General features: G+C 38.2%; 1 protein-coding gene across 5 annotated transcripts in view; it reads left to right on the plus strand.

Moving 5' to 3' along the window:
* Positions 1-13,608, plus strand: part of LOC581773 (SH3 and multiple ankyrin repeat domains protein 3) — a 97,905-nt gene that overhangs the window by 45,970 nt on the left and 38,327 nt on the right. For all 5 annotated transcript variants that reach the window (XM_030988675.1, XM_030988676.1, XM_030988677.1 and 2 more), the window contains 4 exons: positions 3,971-4,042; positions 5,165-5,290; positions 6,188-6,368; positions 10,145-10,296. In XM_030988675.1, coding sequence (XP_030844535.1) covers positions 3,971-4,042; positions 5,165-5,290; positions 6,188-6,368; positions 10,145-10,296 — 531 coding nt within the window. The remainder of the gene's footprint in view (positions 1-3,970; positions 4,043-5,164; positions 5,291-6,187; positions 6,369-10,144; positions 10,297-13,608) is intronic.

A 13,608-nucleotide genomic window follows, 5' to 3' on the forward strand; every position in this document is an offset into this window, starting at 1 on the left:
AAAGGTCTTTGTGAAATTTCTAGGAATAACTGCTCTGCTGTTAACCATGCTGTCTGACCTACAAATGTATTACTCTTCATGAGCCGCATTAAAAAGCATCTCTTCGCCCAAAATGCATTTGATGAGCTGTGTGTTGATGAAGGTGAAGGTTTCACTACAGAACAGCGTGAGGGACATAGGCAGAGAAAATATGTTTTGATATGACTAAGATGTATGGTTGTCTCATCTGTCTGTATACCAGTATGTAGGATGCTATCACCTGCTGCTGGAAGTAACCCATAAGTCATTGCCACGGCAACCGCACAATCTCTTTCATTCCAGTCTCGTCGATGTTGATCGTCTAAGTGGGCGTCGCCCATGTTCCCTGGATTTTTTGAAAGGGTATGGTGAATGGAGAGAAGAATTGATGATCATCTTAGGAGCCTTAGGGGGCGTTCCCCCAACAATGATGACAGATTGCCTGCGTGACGACGGTTCCCTTTCTGCTACAATCATATGGCAACATGATCTCATTTGAGATTCGTTGCTCGACTGTTGTTCTAATAGGAGGAAGACATGTTAAACCGTTAACTGATACGGATTAAAGATACTGTTCATCATTGTATTAGCTGTAGCTGCAAGAAATTAAATTATTAAAGACAGTAAGAACCCAACGGAAAACAAGGTTAAGTCAATATTCTTCTCAAAAACATGAAATGAGCTTTTGTAAGTCAATTTGCCCTTTATTGTATACAAACATAATCTGCATAATTAATATTGCGTATGTTGAGTCATCATAGACAGATTCAGTGCAGTATACTGCTAACAAACATGTGCGCTAAACATGGGCATTGTAAGAAAGTGTAGGAGTGTAAGGCCCCCTACCTGTGGCCACCCCACCCCCATTAGAAAGTATCTTCCACTTTCAGTAAACTTTGATTTTTATAGCTTTCTACAAGTTGCAAACATTGGGATTTTTGTTGTTACATCTTGCTTGTTGGAACATTTTCAGGTAAAGTTTTTGACCAAAAGTGTCTGACCCCACCTCCAATCAAAATGGTCTCATGGCGTTCCCTGGTGCCATAATAGGCATTACAATATGAACGTTTTATGGAATATTATATAAAACATCGTCTGAAGAGCTCAAAAGGGGTAAAACTCGATGCAAAAGTATACTGCTTACAAATGTTAGCAGATGCAGATGCCCTCATTGGAAATAAAGTTGCCTCTATTTAATATTTGGGCGTCGTGTAGCAAAAATCTGACCATGAAATTTAACAAGTGTATAAAGGGAGTGGGCAAAATCACACACACGTACATCTACATTTTTTTCATATTCCTTCAATTTTATGCAAGACCTTTTTGCCACAGTGTGAGGCTTACTAGTATCACCTTGACTTTTGTCTACCGCCTGGTATTTCAAATGGATGACAGTGCAGCTAAGCACACTGCACTGCATGTATACATACAACCTGTAGGACACATGCATATTTACAGTGGGAATAATGTATATACATTGAGCATGCTGCCGAGTTGGAAAGGTTGTAGTCCGGAGAAAAAGCATTTGAGAAATGTCTATAAAATCGACCACCTGTTGCTTGAAGTGGATGAAATCGTGACAGAATGCACATTCTGGGCTTGAAACAATTCTTGTACTATTTTGTAGTTGTAGTGAGGATTTTCTAGCTATCTTTCAAGGTTAAGTTTAGCCTTGTAAATCGTTCAGTCGAGATTTTAGACAGAAATTATATAATTTTTGCCTTGATCTATACCCTTCAACTTGAATTAGGCCTTATTATTCCAAGTACCGGCCGTAAAACATGGGTAGGGGTTTTGAGGCTTGAGCAGCACAACCTGATCCATCCCTGGAAGAAAAAATATAATATTATGCTTGCCCTACAAATCCCACCTGCCCTAGTTAGTAGGACCTTCATTTACCTCATTTACTTCATTTTGTTTTGCCACAGTTCATCTACTCTCTAAAAAAAAATCGAGTGATCACGGACGTCACTCCTCTGGAGAGTGAAAATGTAGTGAAAATAGAGTGAACATTCACTCTTTTCTTCTTAGAGAGCACTCTAAAATCAATCGATTTTCACTCCTAAACAAGTAATCTCTGACGTCACTCCCAAGAAAGTGAAAATAGAGTGAAAATTCACTCTTTTTTTTTTAAGAGAGTATGATACTATCTTCACATCTTATCTTACTTCGTTTAAACTTTGTTTTAATACCAGACAGCCAATGATCACAGTCGTTTACACCAACAACAAAAAGGAAAAACATCCCTCTAAAATACTCTAATTAGTGCAATAAGAATAACCGTAAGTTTCACATTAAAAAAAGATGCATTCTGATCACAAATTAAAAAAAGATTACATTTTAAATCGCATTAATTGCTACGTGTGAATGGCCCCTGCTGCACATAGGCACCTGTCAGAAGGACCTTGAATTTGTGTATATCAGTTTCATCATTTGACCTCACAAGGTCAACATACTCTGTCCAGGGAGGCCTTCTCTCCAAAGGTCAGCCAAGGTCATCTCAGACGCACAGACTGAACAGACCCTAATGTCACAGACTATTCAGCTATGCAATACACGATGTGATGTGATATTAGATAAATCTATGCATTTTCATTGTAGGTTTAAGGTTTGAATGAAAGTATATTATTATCATAACAGAAATTAGACAAATTGTATACTGGTAGTCTACCAAGGCACCAACTGAATATGCTCCTGTGTGGAGAGGTAGTTACTGTTCCGAGCTGTTTGTATATTATTCCTAAACACCTTCAGTCAGAAATCAGTTCTAGAAGAGCCCAAGAATGTTTTGATATCATGTTCACAAATCATTTGATTTTGAACAATTTTCAGCAACTTCAATATTCTCGCAATGTTACCCCCTCCTCCCATCCCCATTGACTGCCCCTCCCCCAACCCCACCTCCGCATTGCTCTCTGTACGCCTTCATTGAAAGATGGTGCAATCGTAAATACATTGCAGCAGTGGTAGTGATGTCAGTAAATTACCCTGCCTTTAAAGATGCAGTTGAGTTCTGGTCATGCGATTGCATTGTGAAAGAAACGATGTGGAACCGACCAGAAAAGGTTGATCATCTAGCATATAAGAATTTGTGTGTATTGCAAGGTTCTGGAATCATCAAAATGATAAGAAATTTGGCCAAGTCTTGGTAAAGTTACAAACACTTGCACAGAAAGATGTATGTGGGACTACACGAACACGTGGCGTTAAAAGCCGGCCTCCCGATTTTTACGATGTTACATGCATATTTAGAATATGAAGGCATTTGAAGAGCCATGCTTTTCAGGGAACATGTCTTATCTGATGTTCTTCCACACTTGCATAATAAGAATGAGTAATGCTCACAAATTATTTTTCACCTCTTCCTAGAACTCAACCTTCTCTTTAACTTCAAGCTAACGGGCTAGCGCATGAACCTAAACAATTTCTCTGATGTATAAGAGGCCTATTTTTGGAGTAAAAATCACCCCAATTAATGTCAGGGTGTCTGGAATTCAACCCTCAGGGACTGGTTCATTTCTGACTCATGACCCCCATGGTGTGACCTTTGGCGACCTCAGCATGACCTCCGCTTATTAGCCTCTGTGGCAAAAGTTTGAAGGAGTGAAAAAGAGTGAAATTGATTTCCCCCAAGAGTGAAACTATTGTTATACTGTCATTCATTTTTTACTTTGTTACTCTTTTAAATCCCTCCCACTTGGAGTTATGTTATGGTATAGCCCCATAAGGCTTTATAAAATGATTTGTCTTCAGTGACAGTGTATTTAAAATGTAATTCACAATTACCTGCAAATTCTTTTTAACAGTTACATTGATCCTGTACTAGAAACGCTAATATTTATGAAGTGAATACATTGTTTTGATTATTCCAAAATTTGAAAAGAAGGATTGAATATTGATTGGCAATGTTTTTTTAATTTTCAATTTCTCCTTTTTTTTTCTTTCTTTCCAGAAATCTGTATGCTTCAGAAAAGATGAGCGTATATGGAATATGAAGCAACATATTTTACAGTGCCCCGATGTGGTAAGTACATTGGCCATTATTATTATGTAACACGGTTTAGGTTTTATAAAATGAATATCAAGACTCCGAATATCAAGCTAACCAAGAACAAAAAAACATCACATAATAATCTAATTGGAATACTTCAATTTCTTGTTGACTTTTGAGGCATTTTGAAATAAAATTAATTAAACATTCCAAACTATCATGTTGCCTGACAATTTAATGTAGCTACAGTTTGTAGGCTTAATGACTAACCTTACAACTTAGATAAATGTTTAACGTAAAAGAGGACCCTAAAACTTCTGCTCTGGAATATAAAGTTGAATTTTGTAGAATGATATCTTTAGTGTTGATTTTCTTTTTTCTGTACTGGCCATGGTGAACAATGTTCACCATGAATTTGAAACATGTTGACAATTAGTCCATTATTACCCCATTGACTGCTGAAAATCATTAATTGCCATAGGCTTAATACAGGGGCCACTTGGTTCCCATAGGTAATGGGTTTAAAGAGAAGGTTGAGTTCTGGGAAGAGGTGAAAAATAATTTGTGAGCGTTATCATTTTTATTATGCAAGTGTGGAAGAACATCAGATAAGACATGTTCCCTGAAAAGCATGGCTCTTCAAATGCCTTTATATTCTGAATATGTCATGTAACTCGTAAAACTCGGGGGGTAGGTTTTTTACGCCACATGTTCGTGTAGTCCCATATACATCTTTCTGTGTACAGTGTTTGTAACTTTACCAAGACTTGGCCAATTTCTAATCATTTTGATGATTCCAGAACCTTGCAATACACACAAATTCTTATATGCTAGATGATCAACCTTTTCTGTTCGATTTTACACCGTTTCTTTCACAATGCAATCGCATGACCAGAACTCAACTTCATCTTTAACATAGATCTAGAAATGAATGCAATTATTAGTAGTAGGTAGAAACATTTAGCAATGATGTACACCTTTAAATTTCAATTATTTGTCCCCTCATCTCTCTCTCTCTCTTTCTCTCTTTCCTCTTCATGCGTATCTCTTCCTTTCATTTTCCTTTCTTGCTCTTTCTCTCTCTCTCTCTATGTCTCTCTCTCTCTCTCTCTCTCTCTCTCTCTCTGTCTCTCTCTGATCCTCTCATCCATCCAGGAGCTGCCAGACAGCCGTAACCATGGTTTCTACATGCTTCCCCAGAACAACAAAGCCGGCAAATTTCTGGACGAGGAGCGTTTGATCAGCGACTATCCAATAGATAAAAAGAGACCCTACCTCGAGGTATTGTTATTAAGGAGAGGGAATTGAAAAATTAATTTGATTAAAAGTAAATGAAGGATTTACTCCTTCAATTATAAATGGCTGAAAATGTATTCAATTAAAAGTCAGAGAAGGAAATATTTTAATTATTGCGATTCATTGCAAACGAGTTTTATCTCTTTTTAAAATATACCGGAGAGTATTTTGTCTGCTGAGGGCCAGAAGGGGCTTTAATGCGGTGTTAAATTGTTTAAGTTAATCGCAGAAGGGTTTTATGAACTCATTGTTAAAGTACAATGTATGTTAAATGAAGGCCAGAAGGGCTTTAACTCTTTGTAAAGTTATATACCTTAATGCCCCTCTGCCTCGAGGAAGATGATTAGTCAGGGAATTAAATTTGTACACACTTTGACCAAGTTTTCTTCTGTTGGTCAGTCGTCCAACTTTGCGTTAGAAGATACAGATTTCATTCTTGAAACACAACTGTTATGGAACAGCTGTATTGCTGTTTCATAGTTGCCGTCCTACATGAAGTCATTCCATTTAGCATATCATTAAAGCCTGTCTGTACAAGTTTGACCAGGAGGGATTAGACCACTTAGCATGGTCACTGATAGGTGTTATCTCATCAAATCAGCTCTCAATTAAGTAATTAACATAAGAATAAGGGGACCATGGGGAACCAATTGTCACTGATTAGGCAATGTTTGCTATATAGAGGGAGCAAGTGTCTACAATTCTTAACCCTTGCCTTTACCCTCATTTAGTTCCGGTACAAGTTCAAATTGTTCCTAAACTCTCTGAATTCTGAATTTCTAACCCTTGCCTTTACCCTCATTTAGTTCCGGTACAAGTTCAAATTGTTCCTAAACTCTCTGAATTCTGAATTTCTAACCCTTGCCTTTACCCTCATCTTAGTTCCGGTACAAGAAGAGGGTCTACCGGCAGCTCAACCTGGATGTGAACACTCTGAGGAAGTTCCATACCAAGTCCACTCTGAAGCAGTTCATGGACCACGTACGCAACCGCCACGTGGACAAGATCAACAAGCTGGCCGACAAAGGGCTGGACCCAAACTTCCATGAGGAGGCCACAGGAGGTAGGGGAAACCCCAGTTTTCGAAATATAAATTGTATATTTAAAGCCTGTCTGCACTAGTCTGGCCAGGAGGGATTGGACCTCTCTGCAAGGTCACTGACAGGTGGTTATCTCATCAAATCAGCTCTCAATTAAGATAAGAAAAAGGGGATCATGGGGGACCTACATGCACCGCTTAGGAATTGTTTGCTTTCTAGAGGGCGCAAGTAGCTACGAGTAATACAGTGGGCCTTTAAAAGAAAAATCTGTGAATGTAAGGCCTCTAGGCTCTCGCTTTACTTTTAATTTGGGCTGTTGAAGTGTCATGGTCTAGTTGCAAGACTCTGGATCACACAGTTCGCGAATCAAGTCCTGCCGGAGCACTAATGTCTTTTAGCAAGACATTGATCTACATTTGCCACTCTCCACCCAGGTGTGGTAGATGGGTTTCTGCTAGGAATTTATTTCTTGAATGCTTCAAGTATCTCGGGGTAGATGGGCTATTAAAAGCCAGGGACAATGAGAGTACTCTGTAGGTGCCTTGAGGTATATACAAACAGGAAGCAAAGATGGAAGGTATAAATGGAAGCTAAAGTAACAAAACATGTTTTTAAACTCTGATAAGTGCAAGACGAAAGGCTTTCATACATCTGTATTTGATGCTGTCCTCGATTTTGTAGTACCAATCATCTCTAGTTACCTTATTTTTAGACTTATTTAAAGCCAGTTTTTAAAAGTATTTAAAGCCAGTTCTCTCTAATGTGCCTCTAAAACCAGTATTCGAGATTGCAGGTAACTGTAAAAGGTACCTTAAAACTTGTCCTTCATGTGTAAACGTACAGATTAGCGTAGAGCTGCTAGCAACCTCCTTAACATTCTTGCCATCATTCACCATTGTGATTAGCTCTCCTTGATCACATACCATGGCCCTCCTTGAATTCCTCTCCATTTCAAAGCTCCTATGACTCCCATTAGGAAAAAGGTCAGGCTACTGCAACATTGTACCCTCCTTATTGAAAACAATACCCAGCAACAATTCGACGTAGACATTAGAATAACAAGCGCCCACCCTCTTGCCTTCCTTCGCACCGGGAGCCCGATGTGAGCTTGGAACGTAGGATGAAACAATGTTGGTATATGTCTGGGACGATGTTGTGTTCGCAAGGAAAACCTCAAGTTATTTTTTCCTTTAGTTTGAATTGTCCATCCTTCTAAACACAGATCAATTTCATCCCAATTGTACATCGTTTCCCTCCCCATTCTCTCTCTCTCTCTCTCTTTCCCCCTCTCTCTCTCCCCGTCTCTATCTATCTCTCTTTCTCTTTCTCTCTTTCTTTCCCTCTCCATTCTCTGTATGTCTGTCTCTCTGTCTTTCTCTCTCTCTTTCTTTCTCTCTTTCTCTCTCTCTCTCTCTTCTTCTCCATCTTTTTTATTGCATGGGCACATTCCTTTTGTCACCCCTCTCTCTCTTCCCCTTCTTTGACATTAATTCTCTGTCCACTCTCGATTTCTCTCTCCATCATTGCTTCTCCAGTGTATCTTGCGGTGGTATGTGTCTCTTTCTATTGTTCCACCCCTTCCCCCCCCCCTCTCTCTCTCTCTCTCTCTCTCTCCCTCTCTCAAGCTATATATCTACATCTTCACCTCTCGCTTTCATTCTCCCTGTCATTACTGTTTCCTTTCCTTCTTTTTAGTCCCTCTCTCTTTCTCTGTAATGGCCTCTCACCAAGGTCCATCTCTTTCTCTGTGTCATCTCTTTATGTCCATCATAAAACCTCTCTGATATATGGACATGGACCTCTCTCCCTTTCTATCTCTCTCTTCCCCCTCTCCCTCAACCCCCTCTCCCTCTCCCTCAACCCTTTCTCCCTCTCCCCTCCTCTCCCCTCCCTCTCCCCTCCTCTCCCCTCCCTCTTCCTCCTCTCCCCTCCCTCTTCCTCCTCTCCCCCTCCCTCTTCCTCTCCCCTCCCTCCCTCTTCACCCCTCTCCCTCTCTCTCCAAGCCTCTCCTGCCCTCAACCCCTCCCTAGCACAATATCGTGGATCACTCATTACTACATGTAATATATATTGACATTCGATAGCTGTACTGATCCCCATTCATGCATCAAATTCAATTGAGATATTGTCTCCTAGGTACGAGTCTCTGCATAACTGATTGAAACATCTAATCATCAACCCCTTTCATACCGACATAATACCCTATACCCATTCATATCGAACAAACCAACAATAGACAGGCATCCATCGAGGTATCTTTTCCCAGTTTAGAGATTGATTGCATCATACCCTATACCCCTTTCATACCGAACCAACCAACAATAGAGAGGCTTCTATACATCAAAGTATCTTCTCTTAGCTTGGTGATTGATCACATTTTTCCCATTCGTTTCTGTTCTCTGATTGACAGACTTACCGATTGAATTAATGTATCTAATTGTCTGGAATATTTTAATTTGCAAGTTTAAGTTTGACCTTTTGTGTAGAATAATACTGTTAGTAACACCGGCCAGGAATTCAATAAAAGTAACCATTGTCAGGGGCTCTGTCCCTCAAAGATACAGCTTTAAAATTTCAAATTTCATTTTCAAGCCTGAATTTGTGACCTTGACCAAAGGCTTTTCTACCACCAGGTACCAACATGTGAAATAAGGCCTGTTTTCATTAGCTTGAGTTTGCCAAATAATCGCATTTTCAACTATCCCGATCACAAATTATCCAGCTAATTTGCGTCATCATCAGCCCGCAGTTGCAATAAGCGGGATATTTGGTCAAGAAAATATCCGAGAAATCTTGGACTTGCTAGCAATATATCCCGCTATTTGGGAATTAGCGGGCTAATTTGCGCCCGTTCGAGCTAGTTTCTGATGAGCGTATCGGTCTGGTGGAAGTAACGGGTCAATTGGCAAACTCGAGCTGATGAAGACAAGCCTTAGACTTCTTAGGCCGGGTGATCCATGACATATTACATGTTTAGGGCAATAGTCCACAAAGGGAATATATTTCAATTCTAAATTAGGACTAGAGAGAGAATGATATGTGTGCTTTTGGCATGGGGGAGGAGATAAACCATGTTTATCCTTCTATAAATAGGCTCTGTATCACCCAAATATCCCAGGGCTATTTTTGGAGGCATTGTGAGGTATCTTTTGAGGTGGGTTGACCTCTAGGAGTAGTCTTTCATCCAGACTTTTCAGCCATGTGAAGATTTTTCTTCAGGGATCCTTTCTCTCTCTCTCTCTCTCTCTCCTACTCTCTCTCCCATCTCTATCTCCTATCTCTATCTGTCTCACTTCTCTTTCACCTTTATTTCAAATTTTTAAGGATTAGATCCCTTCCCCTTCTCTCGCCGTTCTGTCAACTCCTCTCTACTTCTCCCTCTTTCTCTCCCTCGTTGTGCTCTATATCCTAGCTTTCTTTTCTCTCTGTTGTCATTGTTATCTCATTTAAATCTTTCTTTGTTACTCTTTCTTGTGATACATTTTTTTTCTTCACTTTTCATCATCCTAATGTAATTATGGTTATTTGTTTAACTCTTCGGGTGATCACTTGAAGGATCGATTTAGATCAAATTGTTATTATTTTGCAATTGCCACAAGTATGCCTAAAACCTCTAGACTTAATATATATCTGGAAAGCGCATTGAGAGGGCCTATGGTCCTGAAATGCGCTGTATAAGGATGAACTATTATCATTATTATTATTAACTGCTCACCTACATGTATAAACCTAGTTTTTATGTCTAAACAAAACCAATCAATTAATTTCTTTAATCTGCATCTATTCATACCACTCTTAGAAACTCCCCTGACGATTGCTGTTTCCATGGACCGATGCGAGGACGTTCTCAAGGCTCTGGTCAACGGGGGCGCTCATCTAGATTTCAGGAATCGGCACGGCTTCACCCCGGTCCATCGTGCGGTCCAGAAGGGCAACGTCAAGTCTCTTGATGTAAGTTTTTTTTAACTCCCAAGATAATATTTTAAAGGAATGGGTATCTTTGTCTCAGATTCTGAAACAAAATCCTGGATTTAGCTCATGGTGCAATCATAATTATAAACCTTTAGGTCAGTCAGGAATCCCATGACATTTACTGTCTGAATATCAAGATATTTATGATTGGAAATTGAAATTTCATTTTTCCAACAGATTTTATAACACTACCGTGACAGTCTATTGGGAAAATGAGTATGGTAAAACCGATCACTCAAAGATTTTTTACTTTTGTGAGGTACTTCATGATCATTTTGAACCACAATTTTTTTAGGGCTTCAAAATTACACCATATCACAGACAATGATAACACGTAGGGCCATGTACATGTATATCTCAGATTTGTAAAACTGGAAACATTGTTAAACAATGCCTTCAACATTAATATAAATTTGCCACACTCAAACCAGGTAAATACATGAGTACCTAGTTGGTTTATACCTCCAAGTAATGATAGCATTCAAGATTCAAGGTTCAGGATATTTTATTTAACCGAAACCATACAAACATACAAACAATATCACAAAATACAGTATTGAATATGGAAAGGACCAAAAAAAAAGCAAATCTATTTGAGAAATTGCCCCAAAGAGAGAGAAAAAACATCAAAACCAATTCCAAATACAACCAACAGAGTCAAACTAATCAATAATAGAAACTAGATTACACAAATAAACACATGCACACAATATTTTACATTATCATTATTGTTGAATTACATTAATCAACTGTCAATATTTCTTTGGGATGATTAAATTGGCAACACTCATAATGTATTTCACTTTTTTGTGTGAGCTATACCATTCTATCATATTAAATCAAAATGTATTTCAACAAGAATTATTCAATGCAATTCTTCTTTAATATCTATAAATCATAAGTGAAATTGCCATGTTTACATGCATAATACAAAATCAATATAGATACTGGATTGTATGATAGAATTAGTTCAACATGATGTTAACAGATGTAGAATAGGAAAAATGCAATATTAGGCATATGGTATGTCAATTATATGAAACAGGTTGCATATTTATATGGCAAAATCATGACTGTGAATTTGTAAATGTGTTGTTGATTTTAAGTTTATATTGGCACCAAAACTTTACTTTTACATTGAGTTCAACAACCTGCAATTCAATATCAAACAAACTAACAGCAAGTAAGAACATAATGATAATTACTTTGCTTTAGTAAGCCATCAACTCTCCCCTATCTCATTTCCTTGTCAAATTTCCAAGATTTACGGTTCCAAAGATAGGTATTACCATGGCAACATACGTAGTTTGTGAGCGTGAAATTGCCAAGTTTACGTCAGGTGAAACCGGACACTGTCCCTGTTCGTTTTGATCATTTTGGAGTAATCAAACTGAGATAGAAAAGGTTTTCTTTTAAAGGACTTTGACTTAAAGGTACTATGTCCCTTTTGCAGCCAACCTCAAATGGTGTAGAACTTTGCAGGAATTATGAATATGCCATGTATGTCCTATCTGTGAAATTTAAACGTTGGCAGTGTCCTCATATTCAAATTATGGAAGGAAATCCGTTTACTTGCTAGACTTCACTGTCAGACACTATTGAGTGACTGACTGGCTTTTTTTTCTTCTTTGGTAATAACATACATGAAAAGAGTTGTAAAGGGTACATGAGCATTTGTCTACATCAATAACCCACTTCTTGTGATGGCCAATGTTAAACTGATTGAATCTTTGCGCAGCATAAAACGTATGTCCATTCGGTACAATTGTCTGAAAATCAAGACTATTACTTTTGGGCTCTATAGCCCTAAAGTCGATGTGACAACTAATAGTCGTTATTTTCCCACTTGAAGACGATTTCAAGCCCCACCTTTTTTAGGGAAGTTCTAAATTAGTATTATCTTTCAAATGCAGTTGGAATTTAACTTTTTCATTTTTTTGGCCTGCAAATGGGACATAGTCCCTTTAATAAAGGTCTCTATTTATTATATTAAAAACAGAATTCTCGTACAATCCGATATTGTTGTACATAATGTTACTACAAATACATTGTAGGTACATGGAATATTCCATGTTCCCGTAAAAAATAGCTAGTTTTTAACAATTTTGAAGGGGATGATGAGCAAATAAATCAAGCAGTCATACTTGAAGTCTTTTGAACAGTGAATGCTCCCTTGCCTAATGGGTCGTGGTGTATTGTTAATAATACAGCGAAACCTGTATTCAAAGACCACTCATGGCAGACAAGAAAAGACTGAATGAACAAATGAATGCATGACAAACAATCCAGAAAGACTTATGGCTAGTTTCTCTTGCCATGCAAGTCCTGTAACTAGCGCTCACAATGCCTTTAAATTGGGGAACTTCATTGAAGTTGAGTTGTTTATAAACAAACTTGAAGTGCACCGACTTAATTGGCTGGCTTGTGCACTCAAGATTGACAGTTTTGATTGAGATTCGACACTTCCTTTTTCCGTATTAAATTTTCCCACGAGCTGGCTGAAATTCAATCCCGGAAATTGTGAAGTAATTGTTATTATTTTTGTGAGCGCAATCAGCGTTTATCTCTCTCTCTCTTTCTGTCTTTCTGTGTGTCTCTCTGTGTGTCTCTCCCCCTCTCTCTCTCTCTCTCTTCCTCTCTCTCTCTCCGTCTCTCTTTCTCTCTCCCTCTCTTTCTCTATCTCTATCACTCTGTCCCTCTCTTTCTTCTCCCTCTCTGTCTCTCTCTCTCTCTCTCTCCCCTTCTCTTTTTTTTCATTCACTTGTCTTCCTTTTATCTCCTCTCTCTCTCTCTCTCTCTCTCTCTGATCACTTTATCTTTCACATGTCTCCCAATTTTTCTCTCTCTTTCTTTATTTTTATCTTTCAATATTTCTCCAATGTCTCCACATCTTTGTCATCATCTGCAAATCTCTTTAATTTTTTTCTCCACTTGTTAATTTTTTAGTCTCATCATTGAAATATCTCCATCTTTTCCTCTCTTTTCCCTTTCCCTGTCTATCCCTCAATCTGGCTTAATTGTATTTTCTTTTAACACTTTTAGCTTTGTTAATATCTCTTTGTATTACACAAAAATGTGTTGCTTACTTCCTTCTTGTACTTCTATAACAGGTTTCAGAGTACCTTGAACTTGTGCATTGATCCTTATATCGTGATAGGGAACCCCAAACATACATATTTGATAATATGTTGTGATTGGTTCCCCTTAAAATGACTTTTTAGACAGTTTCTCACAAAATACAAGAACTTTTTTACTTTAATGTTTCTTTTATTTTTCATAATAATTATACAT

This window comes from Strongylocentrotus purpuratus, unplaced genomic scaffold (genome assembly GCF_000002235.5).
Source record: "Strongylocentrotus purpuratus isolate Spur 01 unplaced genomic scaffold, Spur_5.0 spur5_scaffold_17, whole genome shotgun sequence".
In the NCBI taxonomy this organism is placed as follows: Eukaryota; Metazoa; Echinodermata; class Echinoidea; order Camarodonta; family Strongylocentrotidae; genus Strongylocentrotus; species Strongylocentrotus purpuratus.